At 40.5% G+C, this 25,069-nt stretch overlaps 1 protein-coding gene across 1 annotated transcript in view; it reads left to right on the forward strand.

Moving 5' to 3' along the window:
- The window catches only part of XRN2 (5'-3' exoribonuclease 2), an 88,203-nt gene that overhangs the window by 11,327 nt on the left and 51,807 nt on the right, over positions 1-25,069 (forward strand). The window contains exons 2-17 of the mRNA XM_074949748.1: positions 815-942; positions 1,026-1,137; positions 3,974-4,085; positions 5,164-5,222; positions 5,302-5,391; positions 6,538-6,610; positions 6,727-6,777; positions 7,153-7,310; positions 7,764-7,838; positions 7,943-8,076; positions 8,205-8,262; positions 8,360-8,467; positions 12,134-12,178; positions 13,624-13,761; positions 20,945-21,063; positions 24,453-24,588. Coding sequence (XP_074805849.1) covers positions 815-942; positions 1,026-1,137; positions 3,974-4,085; positions 5,164-5,222; positions 5,302-5,391; positions 6,538-6,610; positions 6,727-6,777; positions 7,153-7,310; positions 7,764-7,838; positions 7,943-8,076; positions 8,205-8,262; positions 8,360-8,467; positions 12,134-12,178; positions 13,624-13,761; positions 20,945-21,063; positions 24,453-24,588 — 1,596 coding nt within the window. The remainder of the gene's footprint in view (positions 1-814; positions 943-1,025; positions 1,138-3,973; positions 4,086-5,163; positions 5,223-5,301; positions 5,392-6,537; positions 6,611-6,726; positions 6,778-7,152; positions 7,311-7,763; positions 7,839-7,942; positions 8,077-8,204; positions 8,263-8,359; positions 8,468-12,133; positions 12,179-13,623; positions 13,762-20,944; positions 21,064-24,452; positions 24,589-25,069) is intronic.

Genomic DNA, 25,069 nt, shown 5'->3' on the forward strand with positions numbered 1-25,069 from the left:
GGCTAGATGGACCTTTGGTCTGACCCCGTATGGCCGTTCTTAACTAATGTTTCCCAAAGGTAAAGGGAAAGCAGGTGCTTCTTTCCTATCCCTATCACTGTTACTAGTGATGCTTAGCATAATGGGCATGAGTGCTTCTGCTGTGCCCCCAAATCTAATAAAATAGGTCATCTGTTCACCATGATTTTGACTCTTCTAAAAAGAGAGGGAGAACCAAAAAGTAGTGGTGTCTTTTTGTTTTATCTGTGCTGTAAAGCTAAGTATTTAATATTGGAGAAATAAATAATGGCCCTGGTTTATCTAAACGTGCCAGTCCATCTCTTGCATAAAGTTTAAAGACTGAAGTAGGACTGATATTGTAAAACCTCTTACTGATTATAACTATAGACAGGTCCCTTTGTCAATCAAATTTACAGAAGCCATGTAAGGTCCTGCTGGCCCTACAACATTCTCTTTTGCACCTTTATTCTTGCTTTTGTGGACAGAGGGGAAAAATATAAACATGTTAAAGAACAATGTTTTAACCCTGGCTAAAACTTGGTTATGTTACCTAATTGTAGTGGGAGTGTTTTATTTCTTGTCTGTGTGGCCATATAACAACGTATAATGTTTGCCCAGTTTTAAACAAAGCCTGTTTTGTAGTGTAGACATGGTCTATGTGTAATCATTTTGTGGGCTGATATTCAGCTCTTTGCTCCTTCACCTTTTTTCTTTTTAAATCTCATTTGGGTCTGACGTATTTAAAGCCTCTCTGATAACAAAATTGTTGCAAATATGGCAAATACTGAAAGGCTTGTTATTACTGTGTTCACAGCCTAAAGAATGCAATGGCATCAAAATTCCAGTTGATACCAGCAAGCCTAATCCTAATGAGGTGGAGTTTGATAACCTGTATTTGGATATGAATGGTATTATCCATCCATGTACACATCCTGAGGACAAGTAAGTGACACTTTTGTCACTTCATAAATAGTTTGTATTATGTATTATCTGAAACATTAACAGGATGTCTTGCTAAATTATAGACCAGCTCCCAAAAATGAAGATGAAATGATGGTTGCCATTTTTGAGTACATTGACAGACTTTTCAACATTGTCAGGCCAAGACGACTTCTCTACATGGCAATAGATGGAGTAGTAAGTACTGAAATGTTTGTCTTGTTTCCATATAATGCTAAGGTTGATGCTGTCTGCTTTCATAAACTTCATTAGGCAGTAGTTTAGCTTTTCATTTAATGTGTATTGTTTCAATTACTACACCCAATATTTGACTAACACTTCACCTTGGTATATGTCTAAGAACCGTTAGCAAAGAAAGCTTTCTTGTCTAGTGTATTATATTGGGGTGGAGGGTTATGTGGGATAGCTTCTGCTTTGCTTCCTCAGAACACAAGTCCATTGTAAATAAGGGCCAGTCTAATGGTCCCTTCTGGCCTTAAATCCTATGAATCTATGAAATCAGTAAAAAGAAAAGGAGTACTTGTGGCAAATCAGTGGTAGTTTGTGCAGCAAGCAGGCTGTGAAAGATCAGAAAAGCTACAAATGGACACACAACATTTAGCAACTTATTTAATTGTATTTTGAAAGATTTCAAGAACTCAGCTACATTTGTTGCTTGACTTCTTCCCCAGCTTGCCTTGGCTGACTTGTATACAGTACCTTGGGAAACAAGTTAATACAGGTGTTTTGGTTGAAGGAACAACCCAACAAAAAAGCATTATTCTAAGTATTCCATTTCTGATTATGTAACCCTATCAGTTATACTAAAATTTGTTTCACAGGCTCCAGATCAGTTTTTCTCAAGATTCTGCCTGTGTGTATCTTTTTGAAAGATTTCCCCCTCCCGCCCCATATGTAGATCTTTAATATCAATTGTGGCGGTCTTATAAACGTTTGTATATGCACTCAATTATGTTGCTGTGTCCTTAAAAACAAACAAAAACAAACTTAAATAAAATGTTCTCTGCTAGAGATTTTAGGAGATTGTGTCCCGTGTTACAGTTTATGGTATTATGATGCAAAAAAAGTCATCAGTAAACCTATTACCTGTGGTGTTACATTGTGGTAAGAGAGAGTTCATACTAAATAATGTTTCTCAGTTATACAGCACTTGTAAGTTTCATGTATGTTGCCAGGGAAATTTTAAAGACACAGGGAGATGGCAAAGATCTAATGAGGAATATCCAACAGTAGAGGGTAAGACATGAGAGAATGTGGAGACTGAGTCCTGATCAAACTAGAAATATAGGCATGAATAGGCTAAAGCTAAAGAGGAAACTGGGCAGGCACCCTGCCAAGCAGCTGGAAGTTTCACGGAAGCTGAGGCAAGGATGGAGGAAATGGGTGTCTGCTTCTTGAGTCAAGGGAATCCGTTGTTTTGGGATCATCTCTAGGTCTGAAATTGTAACTATAACAAGAGAGAACCTTATATTGGGAGTTCAGAGCCTGAACTTCAGGAATTTCCCTTATGCTTGCGCACATTTTCCATGTCTCTGTAAGGCATCTGATCAAAAACTCAAACCAATCTTGAAGGAGAAGGGAGGAAATTTATCGTAAAGTTAACATGCAAAAACTTATTTTTGCTAGTACTAGAACAATCAGTACATAATTATCCATCCTCGATTGTGCTTAGTCATTCCACAAATACCTTGAAAAATGAAACATCTAGATTGTAGGAATGTAATTCTTCAGTGGATATTATGCAAAATCATCTTTAGAAATTTGAGCTATGCACCTCCCAATACTACTTTTCTTGGGATTGAGAAAGTAATGGCTATAAAAATTTGATAGGAATATAAGCCCGTAGCATCCAGCCTGCTGCTCCTGTCTGTAACAAAGGATAGACTTTCTTTTTGGTAACTTATGAGAAGAATCCCTGGAAAGGGATGAGGAAGTTGAAAGATACAAAATATGGCTTCAGAACAGGAGAGAGGGGTATTTTGGGTGGATCTGCGACTTTCTGCTAATACAGCCTCCTAGTCCAAAAGGAGAAAAGGAAGGGCAGTCCCCAAAAGAATGGGGGTGGAACTCAGGATGTCAAGAGAAAATTGGGAGCAGAGTTCCCTGATTAAGTACTGTTTAGGAGCTGGTGACTACTTAAGAATTATGGGAGGATGTTGGCTTTACTGGTTTCCCGGATGCTTCATGTCCTGAGATGGATGTTTTTAAGGTTTCTAGGGCTGATACCTGAACGAGGCTATTGATATAGATGGGTGACTAAAAGGATGGTTGAAGTCTGAGTGGTCAGAAGCCTAAGGGCTTGTCTACACTACCATGTAAGTCTGCACCGCTTCTGCCTTGTTTTGAGGTGGAGTAATTACGTTGATGCGATGGCAAAGTGCTCTCCCGTCGAAAGTGTGTCTTCACCAGACATGCTACGCTGATGTAGCGGGGTAGTGAAGACAAGCCCTTAGTCTGCTTTAATATTGTAAGACTGGAGATACTAGGACTTTATTTTCAAAGTCCATAACTTTATCGTAGACCACGTGAGAGAGCCAGGAAATCCTGAGTCACTACTACTAGTTTGGGGTCACTGCAGTTGCAGTGGACCTGGCAGACCATTGCGACACTTCAGAAGCTTCCTGGAGAGCATATTTAGTTTTCACCTGACTTTTATCAGCCAGTGATGGTGAAGACCAAGTATCAACATTCTTTCCCCTATTCCCTTTTGAAAATCACAGGCCACTTGCCCAGAAATTGGCTCAGCAAAAGAACATACAGTGATACTAGTACTAGCTTCCTGTGGTCTTACAGCTATGGGAACTCATTTGGGGGAGGAGGGAACATGTAAAAGAAGGGAGGAGCCAGTTGGAAGATGCAAAACTTTTTACGTGATTGTCTCCACCCTGATGTATTGTCTGAATAACCCCATAAGGCTGTGTTGGGTGTTACCAAGTCACAGAAAACAACTGAGCAGATAAGGATAAAACCATCAAATACAATGTTGAGTAAAATACTATAACACATGTTTTAGGCTCCCCGTGCAAAAATGAATCAGCAGAGATCCAGGCGATTCAGAGCATCAAAGGAAGGAGTGGAAGGTGCAGAAGAGAAGCAAAGAATAAGACAAGAAATTTTGGCAAAAGGTACGGATGTTTGCATCATATCTGATGCTACTCAGTAGCTGATGGCTTTAAGTGTGAGAGTGGCATCTTGTTTTGAAATAGACCGTTTTTTATTATAGCAGAAGCTAGATACTACAGAAAAATGTAGGGCTCGGTGACTGCCACAGGCATGCATAGTATAGTAACTTATGAAAATACATCCTTACTCCAATGAGCTTACAATCTAAAGTAAATTGTGCAAAAGAAAAATGCCCCTTCTTTCTCCCATGCACCTCTTGATTCGTTTTAATTTTTTTAAGGTTAGGTTGGGAGAGGAGGGGTGGTTGTTGTAATGGAGAGCTAATCAAAAGTGCTGTGGAGGAAGAGTGAAGATGCTTGTAGCATTAAATGAGAGGCAGCGGTATAAGGCACAACGGTGCAGGAAGGGAAAGGAGACATGGGGAGATAGGGTGATCAGATAGAAAGTGAGGAAAATCGGGATGGGGGTGCGGGGTAATAGGTGCCTATATAAGAAAAATTCCCAAATATTGGGACTGTCCCTATAAAATCGGGACATCTGGCCACCCTAAGTGGAGAAGGTATAGGAGGAAAGTTCTTGGAAGCCAAGAACAGCTTTAGTTAGAGGAAGTCTCTTCCTGGCAAAATCTGTCCAGCATCTTGTAGCATGGAGAAGAAGTTATCTTTGCAGCCACCTGCATGAACTATTTCATGTTTGCAGTGACAGTATAGCAGTGTTGGTCCCAGGGTAGTAGAGAGAGATGAGTGAGGTGATTTCTTTTATTCGCCCACCTTTTGTTCTCAAAAGAGACAAGCTTTTGAGCTTACTCAGTGTTTCTTCTCAACGACCTTGTCTGAAGTACTTCATGACCATCATGAAGTCTTGTTCCTTGTTAATTCTCTGCTTATTTTGATTGAAGATAACACAGTGGTAACAACAGCTTGCTCTTGGGTTGGAGGGATCAAAAAATAGTTTTTATTAGAAGGGCTCGTGTTTTTTGTTCACTGTTTCAGATAAGCATTTGTTTCCAGATAATCCTGCAAAAGTGGCGTTAATTTCTTATTTATTTTTGACGTGTTTTTGTTAAACTTCTTTCTCTAGGTGGCTTTCTTCCTCCAGAAGAAGTGAAAGAGAGATTTGACAGCAATTGTATTACACCAGTAAGTAGTCTCTTACTTTAACCAGCTACTGCTAACACCTAAATTATGGGTTAATTTATTTTCTTCTATCACCTTTTAGGGAACCGAGTTTATGGACAATCTTGCTAAATGCCTTCGCTATTACATTGCTGATCGTTTAAACAATGACCCAGGGTGGAAAAATTTGACAGTAAGTTTCACACTTTCCTACTTCAAAAAAAATTAGAGTGGTTGTTTTAGTCTGAACTATAGTATGATTGAACAGTGTAAATTTAAACAGTAGATTAGCCGTGTCTTCTGGCACTGTGGTGTTATTGGAGATGGGAGTAACTTGCACATCAAGGTTTTTCATCTAAAAGATACATTTCATCCTAATAACACTGTCCAGTAGAGCCATTTGTTATGATTTTATATAAAAATGGGGTTTAAGGAGCACAATAATAGGATTTGGTATTGGAAGCCAAGGTACATTGTCTCTAAAGACTGTATGAGTTAAGACTCTACCCTTATGTTTTCCCCCACATTCTTACAGAAATTTTTTTTTTTCTTTTTCTGTATTGGATTTTTAACTTGCGTCCTGCTCTTGTAGGTCTCAGGCCCGAGTTCTTGATCTCATTTATTACAAGTGATTGGAGGACAACACAATACTAGGCAACCAAAATGATTCCTATCACTTCTATTATCTTGTCTTTTTGGCTTTCCTGTTTTTCCCATCAAGTCTTCCTGCTGACTGATAACATTGCATTTACCCTGTGTTGGGAGGGAGAATATTCAGCCTCTTCAGAGACTGCTCACCATTTCTTTTACCCTAGATGGGCTGTTAAAATGTGTTCTAATTTGGGGGGCAGTTCCCTTCATAAGCAACTGAGTTTGTGAACTTCACTGTTGGTCTGTCTGGGTACTTGTATGATCCCCATCACAGTGGTATCTGAGAGTCTGGGATTCCAGAGTTCTAAAGGAGGTCTGTGGGGGTCTCATGCATGTTTTAACTGACTTTTAAACTTGCTTCGAAAACTTTGGATACATTAGCTAACTGTCAGTCCTACTAACTTTAGTCAGTACTCTATGATGAAGTTAACATATTATTTTAAGAGAATTGGTAGAAAATCTGTTTGAATAAAGTAATTCAGAGAGTGTAAATAACAAGTGACTCTTAAATTGGGTGCAATGAGTGTATAATTCATATTGAAGTAAAGGCAATTTAGATGCAATTACTAAACATTTCAAGTGTTCGGCATTCATATGGTCAAGACACAAATCTTAAATGTTTACTCACTTCTTAATGTCAACAGCACAGTTTAAAAAAAATGTTTACATAGCTCTAAACGTTTTACAGGTTATTTTATCTGATGCAAGTGCTCCTGGTGAAGGGGAACACAAAATCATGGATTACATTAGAAGACAGAGAGGTAAGTCAACTAAAATGTGCACACTTCTGTTGTATACTTGTAAGACGTGTTCAGAAGAATCGATGAAATTGCATGTAATAGCTTGATTTGAACACACTTGTTTTTCTTTTGTTTAGCTCAACCAAACCATGACCCAAACACTCATCATTGTTTGTGTGGGGCTGATGGTAAGTCCGCCTCCTTTGTAGCAATAAGTTTGTTGATTAAGCTTTTAACACTGGCAGTTTCCAGATGGTGAATAAGCTAGATGCTTAGGGTGATGCATGCATTTGAAGTATCCCATGGATTGGTTAATGTATTTTTGGAAGCTCTACTTTAATTTTGGGGGCAAGATCCAGTATTATCCATAGCTGAAGAATTAATTTATACCTGTAGTATCAAACACCACTGATTTTTACAGGACAGTATTTCAGATTGTACTGAATGCACCCCCACATGCCCTGATCGCAGTTGTTTAAAATGGAATACACTTGATTCTTTAACTCATATGCAAGCCTTACTGTCTCTCTTTCATTACTTTTCTTTCTTGCTGTGGTTGATAGCTGATCTGATCATGCTTGGACTAGCTACACATGAACCAAACTTCACTATAATCAGAGAAGAGTTTAAACCAAATAAACCCAAACCTTGTGGTCTTTGTAGTCAGTTTGGCCATGAGGTTAAGGATTGTCAAGGCTTGCCAAGAGAGAAACAAGGAGAGGTAAGAGTTTTAACAGTTTGTGGTAGTTCTTTGATTGTTAGTTCAATTGTAGTAAGGTTTAGTGTCCACAGATGGTGGGTGATTTTTTGTTGTGTTGTGTTTTTGTTTTTTTTGTGGGGTTTTTTTTTTTTTTTTTTGGTTGCGGGGGGGAGGTTTGAAGTACAACAGCAGTAATATGAATGGAATGACCTGACTCTCTTTTTTTACAATACAGTGCTAATTTAAAATCTACTCACTCTTTCATTACTAGTTAGTTGGGTAAAACTACTATTAAAGTTGATAGGCAATTTGTCAAAGTAAAAATAGAAGGAAAAAATAGTATAAAAACTTCAGGAATTGGACTTGTATCTCTATACTTAATTCCTTTTGGATTAAGCCTTTAATATTCAGCCAAAAAGTTTTAAGGTGGACCAGCATGTGAGTAATGCTTTCCCATGTTCTTTTGTACTGCAGCATGATCAGTTTGCAGATTGTCCTCCTGGTTCTGAACAAGAGTTTATTTTTATCCGATTAAGTGTGCTGCGAGAGGTATGCAAAATTGTTTTGTAAAGCTGCTTTATGTAAAGGCTATTTGTAGTAGCATCCGACCAGCTTCCCAATGTCTGTTTTTTTTTGTTTTTTTTTTGTTGCAGTATTTGGAAAAAGAGCTAACTATGGCCAGTTTGCCTTTTACTTTTGATATTGAGAGAAGTGTAGATGACTGGGTCTTCATGTGTTTCTTCGTGGGAAATGACTTTCTTCCTCATTTGCCATCTTTGGAGATCAGGTATGTAAAGCCACTGTATATACAAGAATAGATTTATTGACATTTGTTTCTGTGGATATATCTAGCATCGCTGTAAACGAGAGTGGCAGAGAGACTAGAATTTAACTCTTTTTATTCTTTGTTCACAGGGAGGGAGCAATTGATCGTCTGGTTGGCATATATAAAAATGTGGTGCACAAAACTGGGGTACATTTAAACTTTTTGTGTAGCTATTAGAAAACAAAAATCCAAAATTTTGGGAGGAACCCCCTCTACCACATGCATTAACTTTCTTCTTTTGCAGGGGTACCTCACAGAGAGTGGTTACGTCAACCTACAAAGGGTACAGATGATCATGTTGGCTGTTGGAGAAGTTGAAGATAGCATTTTTAAAAAGAGGAAAGATGATGAGGTAAAGCATTTCTGAACTCCACGATCATCTTAGATGGCTTATATCACAGGTTCCCCAACTTCTTGCTGCGCCCTCCTTCAGATTCATGTCCCATGTGTGCCTGCCATATCTTTGGGGCTGGGAAAGGGGTAACCAGTACTCACGATATTGGGGGGGGGAGTACTCAGCACCCAAGGGGGTTGGAGAACAAGGTGCCCAGCACCCAAGAGTGCCCTGTACCCAGTTCTCACAGGGGAGGGAGGAAGCAGGGTGCCTAGTACCCCATGGGAGGCGCAGGGGTATTCACCATGTAGCCGTCAAGGAAGCCGCTTGCTTCTTGCTGTAGTCGCACCTGTCTCAGTTGCTGATCTTGTTCTCCTGTGTAAGTGGAGTGCAAGAGGGGGTGCACTGAAGGGCTGGCCCTGGGGTCAGGAGGGGAGCAGGAGGCTGTACCCCATGAGTACTGGCCTTCCTGACTCTGTCCGTTTAGTACAATTCCATCCACTTCCCTGGTGCAGGCTTTGTGCCCCTGGGGCCACACTGAAGAGCTGGGGCCAATCTGTCTGGCTGTGGGGAGGGGATTAGTACCTCCCTGGGTGCAGTCTATGGCTCCCTGCTCAAAGTCCCCACCAACCTCCTCAGCAGAGGAGTGAAACTGTCAGTTGGTAGCTGTGGCAGTAGGGGAGCGAGATGGGCATGGAACTTGGTCCTGGCAGCTGAGACTGTCCTTGCAGAACCCCATATGCTTCCTCTGCTGGACAGAGCCCATTTTTGGCCCTGGAGTGCAGCCCTGTCAGGTGTGTGCACCCCCCAGTAGCCTTGTGGTGCCCCCAGTTTGGGAACCTCTGGTTTATTGCAGTGTTTAGTAGAATTTAGAAACAGTTTTCCTTGAAACGTTGCTGTCAAGCTGTCCGGAGAGGCTCATGAGCGTGAGTGCCAACCTGGGCAGAGTGTCCCCAAACTGGTTGGTTATATGTTGTAGAACTAGATTTCACTAGCCAAGTAACAAGTGTGAACTCCTAAAGCACAGTAATATGAAGTCACAGATAACCCCCTTGGTACTCCAATCTGTCTTACCAGCCGGGTAAGCTTACCTTTGTGATAGATGGTCCCTTACACCAAGCATCACGACCATATTCAGGTTACTCCAGGTCCCAAAGGACCAGTCAATTACCCCAGGTCAGTTGTACCTCAGATCTCAAACCAAAGACTATGCTTGTAGCCAATCCTATAATACTAACTAAAGATTTATTTACTAAGAAAAAGAAATGAGTTATTGACGAGATTAAAGCAGATCAACATACATAAATGAGTCTTAGGTTCTAAAAGGTAATAGCTGCTATAATATGCTAGCTTTATATGTCCCTTAGGGCTGACCCTAGCCAACCAGCTTGGGGATCCCTAGCTTATGCTTAGAAATTTTTGCCCTGTCTGAATTCCAAGCATTATAGTGATGACAATTCCTTCTTGGCTAGAATGTTTATGCCCGTCCCCCCACGTTCAAATTGTGGTGTCACGAGAGCCTGGGCATGTACCCTCTTCATGAGTGTTGGGGAAGCAGTCAGCCAAGTATTTTGTCCACTGATGTTCCACAATTGTTTGTCTGGTGTCTATAAGCCACCTTTTGTGGGGGAGGTGATGACACCTCGTGTGGTAAATTTAATATTTCACACTTGGTAATGCTTCTCTCCTGACTAGGGTTTTATAGTTTTAGTAAACACTTTTATAGTTGCAGAGAAAACACTTAAATATTACCTTAAAATATGCGACATATTATAAGCATCCTACATAAGGATGCAGTATTAGCCAAGCATTTCATAAAGTCTAAACATTAAACACTTTCTTATAACTCGATCAGTTTTAATAACACTAACACAGGCAAACCAGACTGGTTACTAGCTGTGCATCTGTCAGCGTTTAGTGTGGCCCAGGAGCACTTGGCATGAGCTGGCATCTGGTTTGCCAATGTCACAGTTACTACTTTGAAGATGTTCATTGTATTGTACAATGATATAGGAAACACTGATAATGAAATAAGGCTAGTCTCTTCACACACACACAATTCCCTTTCCTGCCTCGCCAGTCTCCCCTTTGGGTCATCCTTTAGAGTGAATAACTCCATGGCCTTTCTTTGTTTCAAGCAACACTGTAGTGAAACTTACGTGATTTTTTGTTAGTTTCACTGCTGCCCACAGTGTAGTGAATAGCACCTTTGAAAAGAGACAACCCTGCATAGTTTTCACTTTGCAGCAACATGGAAAGTTCTGAACTCTAACAGGCACTGGAATGATCTAAAAGATAAGATTTCACTCCATTGTGTATTTTTCAGTTCATATTTAGTTCTTTTCAACCATAATGATTTGAAAATTCTTCTTTTAAAAAACAAGCTTTTTTCTTGCCAATGGCCAGTAGGTGAGTGGATTTTTCAAGCCCTCCATAATTAATTATTTTAGTGCAGAGAATGAGGCTGGCACAGTACATAACACTACTGTAAAGACAGTCCTTGACTCGGAGCACTTACTTCTGTGTAAAAGCTGGCTAAAAGTAACCATGTATTCACTTTTCTGCTTTGTGTCAAACCTGTTAGCTACACAGAAGAGTTCTTCAGAATTTAATGTACCAATGACTATTTTCATATTCTAAAAGCATTAACTATTAATGCTTTTAGAATACCAAAATAATTGCACTTGTTCAGTCCTTTTGGCTGTCTGACTTGTTTAAAGCTTCTTTACTTTTATGGATTTTCAGTTATATTTTCTTCCAGCAGGTAGATTTTTGACAAATTCCCTGCTAAATGTGTTGGTGGCAGCTTTGTGCGTTGTATTAAATTTAGTTAAGTTCTAGAGAAATATATTATGTTTGTGTTGTAATCAGTAAATATTACAATGCTGCTTTTTTTCAGAAGAGATCCTTCAGCTGTTTCAAAGAAATTCGACTTAAAATGGTCAACAACTCACTACACTGCAGCATTTTCCTAGCACCTGGGTTATACCTGTATTGCTAGAAAGTACTAAGCAAACAATCCTAAATAGTTTATTCAAAAAAAGAGTAATAAAACCCCTCAATCAAGGTAACAGAGCTGCGCTGAGTATCCTGTCAGAAAAACATTGTTTCAATGTTGGCAGGATGTACTGTATGTCATAACCATAATCTACAATTCTCTCAATATGATATGCTAAACTACAGTAGCAAACCTGACACTTGTAGAAGAACAGGCTTTGGAGCAAGATCCAGGATCTTAAAATAAAAAAGGTCAGGAATTTTTTGAGCCACTAGCAACTGTGACAAGAAACGTGTATCTATGCTGAGTTACCTGTAGCATCTGGACTTCTGTAGTATCTTCACCCAGGTGGACAGATGGGCAAAACTCTGTTTCAGCATCTTCACATGTGTGCTTTAAAGGTCTTGTTGTCCCAATGTAATTTTCTGGGTATTGTGAGCCATATTGAAAGCCCTTCAGTTTTGCAGGGTGTTTTCCATAGGATGCTAGTGTGGCTTAGAAAAGCCATAGACCAGTAATCCTAGATGGGGCCACGGAAGAGTTCAGTTCTGCAAGCCTCAGAGGTCTGTAGCCATGACGCCTACTCAGACTTACTACTTAATCTTTCTTTGTGTGGTGATTAATGGAGGGTCTCAGGAAAGACCTTTAAGACTGGGTTACTTCAATTGTCTTTACTCGTGTTTTAGGAGAACTTCAGAAGACGACAAAAAGAAAAAAGAAAAAGAATGAAGGTAAATTTAAAGAGATCATTTTTATAGGCATTTTTATATTATGACAAACAAGTTTAGTCTCATTTCAGTAAATTAGATAAAATTGCAGTAACGATTGCATAGTTTTTGCCTTACTCTGAACTGTCTTAAAGCGTGTTATAAAAAACTTGCAGCATTGAATGGAAAAATCACATAATTAAATCTAAATCTATTTAAAATGGGGGAAAAGATCAAGGATAACAATATCTGCACAATGTGACTACAGTATCAAATACTTTACAGTACCATTTGCTCAGAGGGATTGTGCCATTGGGTTACACTGTCAGCAATCAGCAGAGAGAACAGAAGATGTGCCTCTTAATTGAGAGCCTGATTAAGAGTTTAGCAAACTGACTACAGAAAATTAAACAGTTAATGCTAAATCAAGCTTGAATCTTTAAACAGGCAAGTCAGAATTCCACAACAAGGTTTCCTCTTCAAGTGTAACTTGCTCATATTGTGACTAAAATATATGTGCAGATTTATTCACAGTAATACAAAATACCACTTATTCACAATGGCAAAGTGTTGATTGTTGTGACTGCCTTAACATGTACTTGTGTATGTTAAACCCTTAAAATTGCATTTAATTTGTGGTTTTTTTGTACTAAATGTCCTTCCTGACTTTTTAGAATAGATTCTGGCATGTTCATTTGAATCTAGGATTTGTATAATAAACATGTTACTTGATAGCTCATTCAAATAGGTGTAGCTTCTTTACAATGTGACCTAATGATCCAAGAAACCCAGAAGGGCCTCAGTACACTGGGACCCTTGGCTTCAAGACAGTATCTCTGTCCAGTGCTTTTAATATGTCAGATGCCCCCAGCCATTTCCCAGAGCTTGATGTCTCTTTGTATTTCCTTGAGGTACAAGGACTCTAGATATACAGTGGAGGAGTGTCACAGGATCATCGTCACTTCATTTAACCAAAGTTTTTCAAACTTTATAGAGCCCCTTTTCATTGAGTGTTATGTGCATATCAAGTCTAAGTATTGCTATCAGAGTGCAAGAAAATGATTTATCTTCCTTGAAATGTAAATCCTATTTTTCACACACTAATAGCTAGATGGAGTTTCTTCAGTTAAAAAGAAAAAATCATATTTTCTTCTGTTGTTTCTGGAACTTCAGTACAAAAGTGTAACTTTTTGAGAGTGCATTTAATAAAACCCTTGAAAATAGGAAGGCCTGAAATTGTAAGTGCCATCTTATCAAAGGGTATATTTTACATATACAAGATCTTGCTTAAACATACTTGTTCTAAGATGAACTGAATAAATAATTGTGATCCAACTGTGCTCATTTTATATTCTAGCAACTGATAATCTAAGAACTTTAAAGGAATATCAGCTATACGTGCTAATATTTATTCTTGTAATCTCCAATATTAGATTTATATCACCGTGTATATTTGCTTGCTTTTGTAGAGGGATCAGCCTTCTTTTATTCCTGGTGGCCAGTTTTCCCCTCAAGCTTTGGGGAGAGGAAATAGATCTAGTCCTCAGGCAATCAGTAACCCCAGGCAGACAGCCTATGAAATGAGAATGCAAGACAAACAGAACTTGGTGAGTTGATGTTTAGATTTTTTGTTATAAATGTAAGAAGGAAAAAAGTAATGAATATACTAGTGTTACAATTTACTTCTAAAAAGAAAAGGAGTACTTGTGGCACCTTAGAGAGTAACCAATTTATTTGAGCATGAGCTTTCGTGAGCTACAGCTCACTTCATCGGATGCATACTGTGGAAATTGCAGAAGACATTATTATATACACAGACACCATGAACCAATACCTCCTCCCACCCCACTCTCCTGCTGGTAATAGCTTATCTAAAGTGATCATCAAGATGGGCCATTTCCAGCACAAATCCAGGTTTTCTCACCCTCCGCCCCCCCCCCCCCCCCCCACAGACAAACTCACTCTCTTGCTGGTAATAGCCCATCCAAAGTGACCACTCTCTTCACAATGTGTATGATAATCAAGGTGGGCCATTTCCTGCAGAAATCCAGGTTCTCACCACCTCACCCCCCTCCAAAAACCACACACACAAACTCACTCTCCTGCTGGTAATAGCCTATCCAAAGTGACCACTCTCCTTACAACGTGCATGAAAATCAAGGTGGGCCATTTCCAGCACAAATCCAGGTTTTCTCGCCCCCCCCCCCCCACAAACTCACTCTCCTGCTGGCAATAGCTCATCCAAACTGACCACTCTCCCCACAATGTGCATGACAATCAAGGTTGGCCACTTCCAGCATAAATCCAAGTTTAACCAGAAGGCCGGGGGGGGGGGGGTAGGAAAAAACAAGGGTAAATAGGCTACCTTGCATAATGACTTAGCCACTCCCAGTCTCTATTTAAGCCTAAATTAATAGTATCCAATTTGCAAATGAATTCCAATTCAGCAGTTTCTCGCTGGACTCTGGATTTGAAGTTTTTTTGTTGTAAGATAGCGACCTTCATGTCTCTGATTGCGTGACCAGAGAGATTGAAGTGTTCTCCGACTGGCTTATGAATGTTATAATTCTTGACATCTGATTTGTGTCCATTTATTCTTTTACGTAGAGACTGTCCAGTTTGACCAATGTACATGGCAGAGGGGCATTGCTGGCACATGATGGCATATATCACATTGGTGGATGTGCAGGTGAACGAGCCTCTGATAGTGTGGCTGATGTGATTAGGCCCTGTGATGGTGTCCCCTGAATAGATATGTGGACACAGTTGGCAACGAGCTTTGTTGCAAGGATAGGTTCCTGGGTTAGTGGTTCTGTTGAGTGGTATGTGGTTGTTGGTGAGTATTCGCTTCAGGTTGGGGGGCTGTCTGTAGGCAAGGACTGGGCTGTCTCCCAAGATTTGTGAGAGAGTTGGGTCATCCTTCAGGATAGGTTGTAGATCCTTAATAATGCGTTGGAGGGGTTTTAGTTGGGGGCTGAAGGTGACGGCTAGTGGCGTTCTGTTATTTTCTTTGTTAGGCCTGTCCTGTAGTAGGTGACTTCTGGGAACTCTTCTGGCTCTATCAATCTGTTTCTTCACTTCCGCAGGTGGGTATTGTAGTTGTAAGAATGCTTGATAGAGATCTTGTAGGTGTTTGCCTCTGTCTGAGGGGTTGGAGCAAATGCGGTTGTATCGCAGAGCTTGGCTGTAGACGATGGATCGTGTGGTGTGGTCAGGGTGAAAGCTGGAGGCATGTAGGTAGGAATAGCAGTCAGTAGGTTTCCGGTATAGGGTGGTGTCTATGTGACCATTGTTTATTAGCACTGTAGTGTCCAGGAAGTGGATCTCTTGTGTGGACTGGACCAGTCTGAGGTTGATGGTGGGATGGAAATTGTTAAAATCACGGTGGAATTCCTCACGGGCTTCTTTTCCATGGGTCCAGATGATGAAGATGTCATCAATATAGCGCAAGTAGAGTAGGGGCGTTAGGGGACGAGAGCTGAGGAAGCGTTGTTCTAAATCAGCCATAAAAATGTTGGCATACTGTGGGGCCATGCGGGTACCCATAGCAGTGCCGCTGATCTGAAGGTATACATTGTCCCCAAATGTAAAATAGTTATGGGTAAGGACAAAGTCACAAAGTTCAGCCACCGGGTTAGCCGTGACATTATTGGGGATAGTGTTCTTGACGGCTTGTAGTCCATCTTTGTGTGGAATGTTGGTGTAGAGGGCTTCTACATCCATAGTGGCCAGGATGGTGTTATCAGGAAGATCACCGATGGATTGTAGTTTCCTCAGGAAGTCAGTGGTGTCTCGAAGGTAGCTGGGAGTGCTGGGAGTGTAGGGCCTGAGGAGGGAGTCTACATAGCCAGACAATTCTGCTGTCAGGGTGCCAATGCCTGAGATGATGGGGCGCCCAGGGTTTCCAGGTTTATGGATCTTGGGTAGTAGATAGAATATCCCAGGTCGGGGTTCCAGGGGTGTGTCTGTGCGGATTTGATCTTGTGCTTTTTCAGGAAGTTTCTTGAGCAAATGCTGTAGTTGCTTTTGGTAACTCTCAGTGGGATCATAGGGTAATGGCTTGTAGAAAGATGGTGTCTGTGTATATAATAATGTCTTCTGCAATTTCCACAGTATGCATCTGATGAAGTGAGCTGTAGCTCACGAAAGCTCATGCTCAAATAAATTGGTTAGTCTCTAAGGTGCCACAAGTACTCCTTTTCTTTTTGCGAATACAGACTAACATGGCTGTTACTCTGAAACCTGTCAATTTACTTCTAAGCTCTTAATCACTCCATTTTCACTTTCTTTCTTGAAGAACAACTTAACTAGTCAAGTTTTTAATCAGTTTTCCAAGGCTACTTAAGGCAGGTTTTGTTCATTTTAATATTTCAAATATCCTTGATTAAATATTTCTGAAAAGGTAAATATAAGGCAAAGAATGCCCTTCCAATCAAAAATAAGCACTTTTAAGCAAATTTGAATCCTTACACAAGATTATGGAGTTGAGGCTGTTGTGAGCATGGGATTTAAGAACTTGCCCTCTGAAGAAATGTAGGAAAAATCAAACCAAGCAATGAATTGGGGTTAATCTTTTTTAAAAAAATTATTCATTTTTCTAAACTTTTCATTTTTACTTCTGTCACGCTGTGTGACTGGATGGATACCCACTCCGCAAGGCATTACAATCTCTAATTAGCAATATGGGGTTGGTGGAATATGTTCACAACAGGGGTTTTTCGGTTGTTTTTGAGGTTCTAGAACAGACACTTTAAGTGCTTTAAAATCTGTATGGGTAATCAGATTGCTAGGAGATTTGTTGCATCTTATAGAGGCACAGGGTATGTCAGTGGTCCAAATTTTGGCCCTTTGGCCAGGAGATTCCTGAGCCCCTGGAAAACAGCTCTTCTTAAAGTTGACACTTTCTGGCAACTCCCCCCTGCCCCCCATAGATAGCGATCAAACCAGAGCTCAGGTCATTGCACTAGGGTCTCAAATGCTTGAGGGTGATCTCTAATACAGTTCCATGCTAAGCCTCGCATGCATATTCAGAAGCCTGATGGATTACTGTGAGCATGTGCAGACAGGGGTTAACAGGATTTTTAGTTTTCAACGTTTCACCCCAGCTGGATAGCTGAAGGTGGTAAGCAGTAGTCCTTTTGAACCTGACCCATCCCACCTAGTGTCATTCTGAGTCCTACCTTGGGCAGGAATTTGAAAAAGGTTGAAAGGCATATTGCTAAAATCTGTCAGGGTTGTGTGTGTTGAACAGGTGAATGCTTTCTAGCAATAGAGGAGGTGGGGGTGAATCTGAGTGAGAGGAGGTTGGGATTGCATCTAGGGCAGGGGGATAAATGGAGTGGGTTGTAGGGCAGGAATGGTTTGTGATCCAGATTTGGGGCTATTTGAACAAGGGATTCATGAGAGACAGCCCTGTGATCCATTACGCTTGTGAAGTAGGTAGATGAGCCTCAGCCTTACCTACCTGGAGAAGCAGATTCTTTTTCAAATAACATTTAAACTTGATTTCCCAGCCCCCAAAGGGCTGGTGGGTTCCCTGCACTCTTTTGGGGTAACCCTCAAGTATTTGAGACACTGGTGCAATGATCTGAGCCCTGGTTTGATATCTGTGTCTTAAAGCGGACCTATTCTGGCCGTATATTTAGAGGACAGATAGCGATCAAACCAGGGCTCAGATCATTGCACCATGGTCTCCAGTGCTCGAGGGTTAGTCCCAACAGAGTACATGCCACTCATTTGCCCTCTGGGGAAATCAAATTACAATGCTATTAGAAAGAGTGTGCTTCTCCAGCTAGGTATTCCAGCAAGCATTTGAAGGTTCATGTGCCTCATGGATTACGCTACGCATGTGCATTGAGGGAGTTCAAGAATGTTGCAAGGCACCTGAGCTCAAACAGGATCTCTGTAACTCCAAGGAGATGTTCTGGCCACTGAACCTGAGCAGCACGCCGGTACAGAGTTAAAATCCACTCCAGGTTAGAAATTGAGATTTCTTTTTTTTTTTTTAAAAGCTATCTTCCAAGACCAGTGAAAGCCCAGTTTTACATAATAGTAGTTTTTTTTCCTAATTTTAAATGAAAATATTTTTCATTGGAGTACATTGCATTTGGGTCAATGTATAATCTATTCTGTAGGTTCTTATACTACGCTCATATTTTGTATGATGCTAGCTGATGCCAGAGCTGGTTACGTTAGCTTTAATTTTCTGTATGCTTTTGTGATTGCCAAAAAAAAACCCCACACTGTGCTGGTCCATGCAGTCTCTATTCTAACCCAGGAATGGGTATAACATCCAACTTCCACTACAGGGCAGGCAGGAAACAAAAAACCTCTTACAGTCCCACCCCTGTGAAATGTCTGTCACAGCTGAATGTGCTTAGTTCTTTTCTTGTCTCCAACAGATGGAGATGGCATTCAGGCTGGCTGAAAAATAGGTAGTTACTGTCTCTGGGAACAATTCTGTAGACTGTCCTTTTTGTAGGATTATTTGGTTTAGAGGGGGATGTTCTCCAGTGGAGAGTATTTTAGTTTAGTTTATTTTCCCTTGTGCTCTGAGTGAATACACCCGTGAAGTTGTCGGAAAAATTGCAGTTTGAAAATAAATTGAAAGGTGCACCATTTGATATTTAATCTTAGTGCAGTAGAGCCGGGGTTCTCAAAGTGGGGGTCAGGACCCCTCAGGGGGTTGCGAGGTTATTGCGTGGCGGGTCGTGAGCTGTCAGCCTCCACTCCAAACCCCACTTTGCCTCCAGCATTTATGATCGTGTTAAATATATTTAAAAGTGTTTTTTAATTTATAAGGGGGGTTGCACTCAGAGGCTTGTTATCTGAAAGGGGTCACTAGTACAGAAGTTTGAGGACCACTGCAGTGATAATAACTCATCTTAATTAATTAGCCTCTTACTCCACCTTTTCAAGTTCTCGGTATGTGTGTAATATATCTATCTATCTATTTTCTTACTATATGTTCCATTCTATGCATCCGATGAAGTGGGCTGTAGCCCACGAAAGCTTATGCTCTAATAAATTTGTTAGTCTCTAAGGTGCCACAAGTCCTCCTGTTCTTTTTGCGGATACAGACGAACACGACTGCTACTCTGAAACAGCGTATTCAAAAAATACTCATCCAATTGTATTTTTTAGTGTTGGTTGTCAGTGTTACATACTGAATGACTCTTTGCACATACATAAGCTATTTAGCTCTGGTTCGTTCAGTGGACCGTAGAAGATGTCCACACTTAATATGCAGCTAAGTCAGGCAGCTCTACGTTATGTACAGGTATCTCCCTTTTGAGCACTGGTGGAAAGAAATATCTCTTGTGTATGTGCAAATTGTTCTCCCCTGCCTAGGGCCTTGTAACTTAGCCAAGTTCCAACCAGTTTTTGCAAAGGCTAGCTTCACAGTGGCTGGGTTTTAACTTTCTAGATTCTGTTTCAGCTATAGTGCTGTTCAAAAATCAATTTTCTATAATGCAGGGGAATATCTTCCCTGCTGCCCCTAATATATAAAAATAAAGACTGAACTGCTAATTTATTTATACTTTCTTTAAAAATTTCCTATACCTGCTTACAGACAAACTTTAGGAAAGTTGAGTGATTGAAAACTAGAGGTGGTTGTTGTGGAAACATTTAACCAGAGTTGACTATAGAACAGTCACTAGTATGCAATGTATAGTAAGGATTCCCCTTTTGCTCTGTTTGTCCATCCAAACAGTAAATGTACATTTCAATAAAAATTTCTCCATTCCTAATAAGTATTTTGTCCAGTAAGCCTGGGTAAATAAGTTTGCCTTTTTAATTTACTACTTGCTTTAATCCTGAAATTTTGTGTATTAAAGCAAATTGTTTGAGGCTTTCATCAGAATTTTAATTTCCTAGCTCTTGTCGGTTTGCCACAACCTTCAGTGTTTAAGTTTTATTTACCGTAAATATCTTCTGTCATCTGCAAAAATAAGAGAGACTTCCTAAAACTCTACTTCCTAAAATTTTCTTCTATGTTAAACTACTTACATTTGAATAGAGGGTCACTTGCAATTTTCAGAAATATTCTAAATTTGGCTGCCAGTTCTGAATTCTAAGTCATCTTTATATTCTAGTCTGCACATGTGACCTGTTTTTCTGCCATGATAAACAGAAGTAATAAACGGTTTCAGAGTAGCAGCCATGTTAGTCTGTATTAGCAAAAAGAAAAGGAGGACTTGTGGCACCTTAGAGACTAACCAATTTATTTGAGCATAAGCTTTCGTGAGCTATAGCTCACTTCATCGGATGCAGGAGACTAACCAATTTATTTGAGCATAAGCTTTTGTGAGCTACAGCTCACTTCATCGGATGCAAGAGACTAACCAATTTATTTGAGCATAAGCTTTTGTGAGCTACAGCTCACTTGAGCTGTAGCTCACAAAAGCTTATGCTCAAATAAATTGGTTAGTCTCTAAGGTGCCACAAGTACTCCTTTTCTTTTTGAGAAGTAATAAAATAAGCCTTGTATCCAATTGTTTTTTATTCCTACTGTTAGACTGGGCTATACCAAACGTTTTATGCTTTGTCACAAAAATTTCATGTTTTGTTGTTTTTTTTGTTTTTACATTCCAGTTTTTGATTCCTCTTATAAAGCTCTATTTTATGCTAGTGGACTTCCTAATATTTTAGGATTGTGTAGCATGTAGTTTGTTTTTTTTAAGTAAAAATAACAAATGTTCTTAATTCTTCACACAAAACCATTAATTTGAATATGAAATGCGTAATAAAACCCTTCTTTCCTGTGTTTATATATGATTATATCCCTAGACTCCTTCAACATCTCCTAATACTAGTTTCACTTCTGATGGCACCCCTTCCCCAGCAGGAGGAATTAAGCGAAAAGCAGAAGACAGTGACAGTGAACCTGAGCCAGAGGATAATATCAGGTGAAGCCATTTTTTGTAGCACTTTGTTAGCAAATTGCTGAAGTAGATGCAGCCTAATTAATGCCATTTAGCTTAGAGCAGCAGTGCCTTCAGATGCTTTCCTATGATCTTTTTATCCATGAGTAATTAATGTGGAGGGTTAGAATATTCAGTAAATTCCAGTGAGATGTGTAAACTATAGCTGTTAAATCTAAGTATCTAGATTAGTATGCATACAGGTTTTTGTCCTCCAAGCCACTACTCCCTTTGAGACCAAGTGCTAAATTGGCTAGACATTCAGTGTTTAGCTTTGATTATGTGAGCTGAATGCCACTGTTTTGCAAGTGAATTTTTGAGCTATTTAACCCATAAAGTTCAGTTATACTAGGTGTGCAGCTTTATTTATATTGATTACTGAAATACATCTTTTAATATTGATTTTATACTGGGTATGTGTGTTAGCTATGAGCAAGATGTCCTCTGATTAAATAAATGAAGGGGTAGGAATAAGGTGAAAACAAGTTTAGCCAACTCACTCATAACTCAAACAAGGTTTGAACCAAGATCTCAAAAGGTGAAAGGCTGGAGAAATCCACTGTCACTTCATTCCCTATTTAGAATAGCTTCATGAGAAATGTACCAATTGGTGGTGGTGGGTTGTTGGTTTTTTGGGGAGGGGGCGAGGACCTAGGTACAGAGGAAGAAAAGTTTAAGTGTAGCACATTAAAATCTTAGTAGGGTGCAAAGTTTGCGTAACAAATTCATCACTGCATCCTGCATTCCATATTTGATCAATGTCGTTTGATCTTATGCCAAACTATTCTTTCTTTTCTTTCCTGTGCATTCACACTGAAGTATAAATTGGCAAGCAGGAAACCTTGATTTAAATATTTGATATTTTTCCATGTATACTTATTAATTTTTCCTAAAGACAGGTTTATTGTCATTTGTTGCAAATAAACATGTTTTAATATATCAACCAAATATAGCCATCACACTAAATTGGTGGTTACTTTTTGCTAACTAGGATGCACTGTCTATACATATTTATTTAAGCAATTACAAAGCTCAACATACATTTATTCACATTCTTAATTTTTACATTTTTATTATTTTAGAAAATGTTGAGTGATCCGTTTCTTATGTACTAGGCTGTCATTTTACTTGTGATTTGTGCAAGCCACATTTGGATGGAAATCAGAATTCAATTAAAAATGCGAAAAACTTAACATTTTAGGATTGTTTTGGTTAACTAAAACAATATCTTTAAATACACTGGATACATAAAGAAACAAAGATGGTTTATCAAAACATGTTTTGCATTTAAAACTGATTTAGTAAATGAAGTATTAACGACAGTTAGGGAACAGACTGTGGGCCAGACTTTCAAAGATACTTAGGTGTCTAAAGATGCAGATAGGTGCCTATTAGGTTTTTCAAAAGTTCCTAAGAAGCTTATATGCTTAATTCTCATTGAAATCCAGTGCAAAGTAGGCTCCTAGCTGGTTTTTCAATAGCACCTGTCTACATATTTAGATGCCTAAATACCTTTGAAAATTGCCCCCACATCCTTCAGGTTTTTAGAATTATCAGATCTCGTCCTCTCACCTAATTTTTATTCATAGCTTGGAAGAGGGAAACAAGCTTGCCTGCTTTTTATCAGCTACCAGTTGTTTTTTCAACTTTGAACTTGTCCAAATGAAAATACAAAACCAAAAGTAATTAAGGCGAAAGCTTTGCTGCACAACAAACTGGAAGCACTTACATTTGGAAAAATATCAGCACTTCTTCCATTGTAAAGACTGAAAATAGTCTAGATCAATGGTTCTGAACCTGTTTACCATTGTGGGCCACATATGCAGCTCTGTGTTATGTGGGCCGCATCCACACAATATGTATACTACCTGTATGGTCCTGAGAATGTCCGATAGGCTGCTGCTGTGTGTTGAGTGGGTTGCCAGGGGACCACTGGTATAGATAGATAGATAATGCAGTACATGAGCTTGAGTTGACCTCAGAAGTTAGATCAGAGGTGGGCAAACTATGGCCCGGGGCCACATCCGGCCTTTGGGACCGTCCTGCCTGGCCCTGAGCTCCTGGCCGGGGAGTCTAGCCCCCGGCCCCTCCCCCGCTTTCCCTCCTCCCCTGCAGCTATACCGCTGCGTGGGGGCTGCGAGCTCCTGCCGAGCAGCACGGCAGCATGTCTGGCTCTGGCCAGGTGGCGCGGTTGCCAGACATGCTGCTGTGAGCAGCATGCTAAGGGGGTTGGATAAGGGGCGGGGGGTTCTGGGGGGCAGTCAGGGAATGGGGGTGGTTGGATGGGGTGGAGCTTCTTGGGGGGGGCGGTCAGGGGATGGGGAATAGGGGCGGGTTGGATAAGCATGGCGTCCTTGGGCCCCTGTTAGGGGGCGGGGGTGTAGATAGCGGTCAGGGGATGGGGAATGGGGGTTTGGATACGCTTGGGCTTCCAGGGGACCTGTCAGGAGGTGGGAGTGTGGATAGGGGTTGGGGCAGTCAGGGGACTGGGAACGGGGGGGCATTGGATAGGGGCTGCAGTACCGGGGGTGGTTAGGGGTGGGGGGTTTCAGGATGGGGGGGGTTGAGGGGGTCAGAGGTTCTGATGAGGGCAAGAAGTGGGAGGGGGTGGGGGCAGTCTGTTTGGGAAGGCATAGCCTTCCCTACATGGCCCTCCATACACTTTTGCAACCCCAGTGTGGCCCTCTAGCCAAAAAGTTTGCCCACCCCTGAGTTAGATGGTTGTCCCCTGATTCTGTATCTAATTGAAAAAGGGAGCTCCTTTCTCAAGTCCTTGAAACTTGAGGAGAGCTCTCTGATGCAGCATATCTTTAAGTGCTTTTAATAGATTATAGTAAGTTTAGGTCTTAACATAGGTTGTCATAGCTTCACATTTTAAATAGGTTTGTTTGTTTTTTAAAAATAAAAATGATTTCAATTTTATTTTTTGAAAACTATCCTTATCCACTCAAGCAGGGTTCAGGGACAGCATCTTTTGTAGAAATCACAATGCTGTCCAGGCAGCACAGAATAAGGACTAAACTGCTCCTCAGGGTGTTACTCCTGAACTTTCAAGTTTGGCTTCCCCAATCATAACTTTCATCTCAGTCCCTGGCCAGTGTGTTTACTCCTCTGGCTCTTGGGTCTCCGTCCGTCCCTGCCCACCCTCTCCAAGCCCAGGTTTAAATTAGTAGAAGATATTGTCAGAAATCAAATGGTAATTTAGGGTGTAAGTGACTTTAAATTGGTGCATCTCTTGAGATGAGATGCTCGTCATACCATTAGCCTCATGCTAATACAGCATTTGCCTTAGCTTTCATTGCAAAATCTGTGACGTTTAAATATGTAATATGAAAACGATTATAAACTAAAATCTAATTGTGCTTCTCGTGTAGGTTATGGGAATCTGGTTGGAAACAGCGCTACTATAAGAACAAATTTGATGTTGATGTGTCTGATGAGAAATTCCGTCGTAAAGTTGTACAGTCTTATGTTGAAGGGCTTTGCTGGGTTCTCAGATACTATTATCAGGTACTTAAATTTTTATTCTATTAAATTTAATTTTCTTCCCTGTCTGCAGCCCATCTGTCTTTCAGTAGATCATGGTTGTAATCTGTCACGGATCCATAGGATTGGTGCTACACCCCCAGCTTTGGAACAGAACCTTGGAGGAACCGCTTCAGTGAGCCAGACTCTCAAGGGGTCTCGCTCTTCCTTCAGGGTAGGCCTCACCGCCTCTTGAGACTGAATCTCTGGGCTGCAGCCCTTCTTCACGCTGAGCTCTGTTCCGTGAGTCCAGCTGAGGGAAACTCCAGGTAGAGACGTGTATTCTCTTCAGGGATTAATGCGCCTCTACCTGTTATTTACAGTGACACTCTTAACAGCTTTTCAAAACAGCAGGGTTTATTAGGCAACTGGACACAGCATAGGAAGTCCTTAGGTTAGCACAGAGAAATGATGGTTAAAGCATAGTCCATTCTGGTTAACCCAGAGCCTGAGCCAACCTGTAATG

Source organism: Natator depressus, chromosome 3 (assembly GCF_965152275.1).
Source record: "Natator depressus isolate rNatDep1 chromosome 3, rNatDep2.hap1, whole genome shotgun sequence".
Lineage (NCBI taxonomy): Eukaryota > Metazoa > Chordata > Testudines > Cheloniidae > Natator > Natator depressus.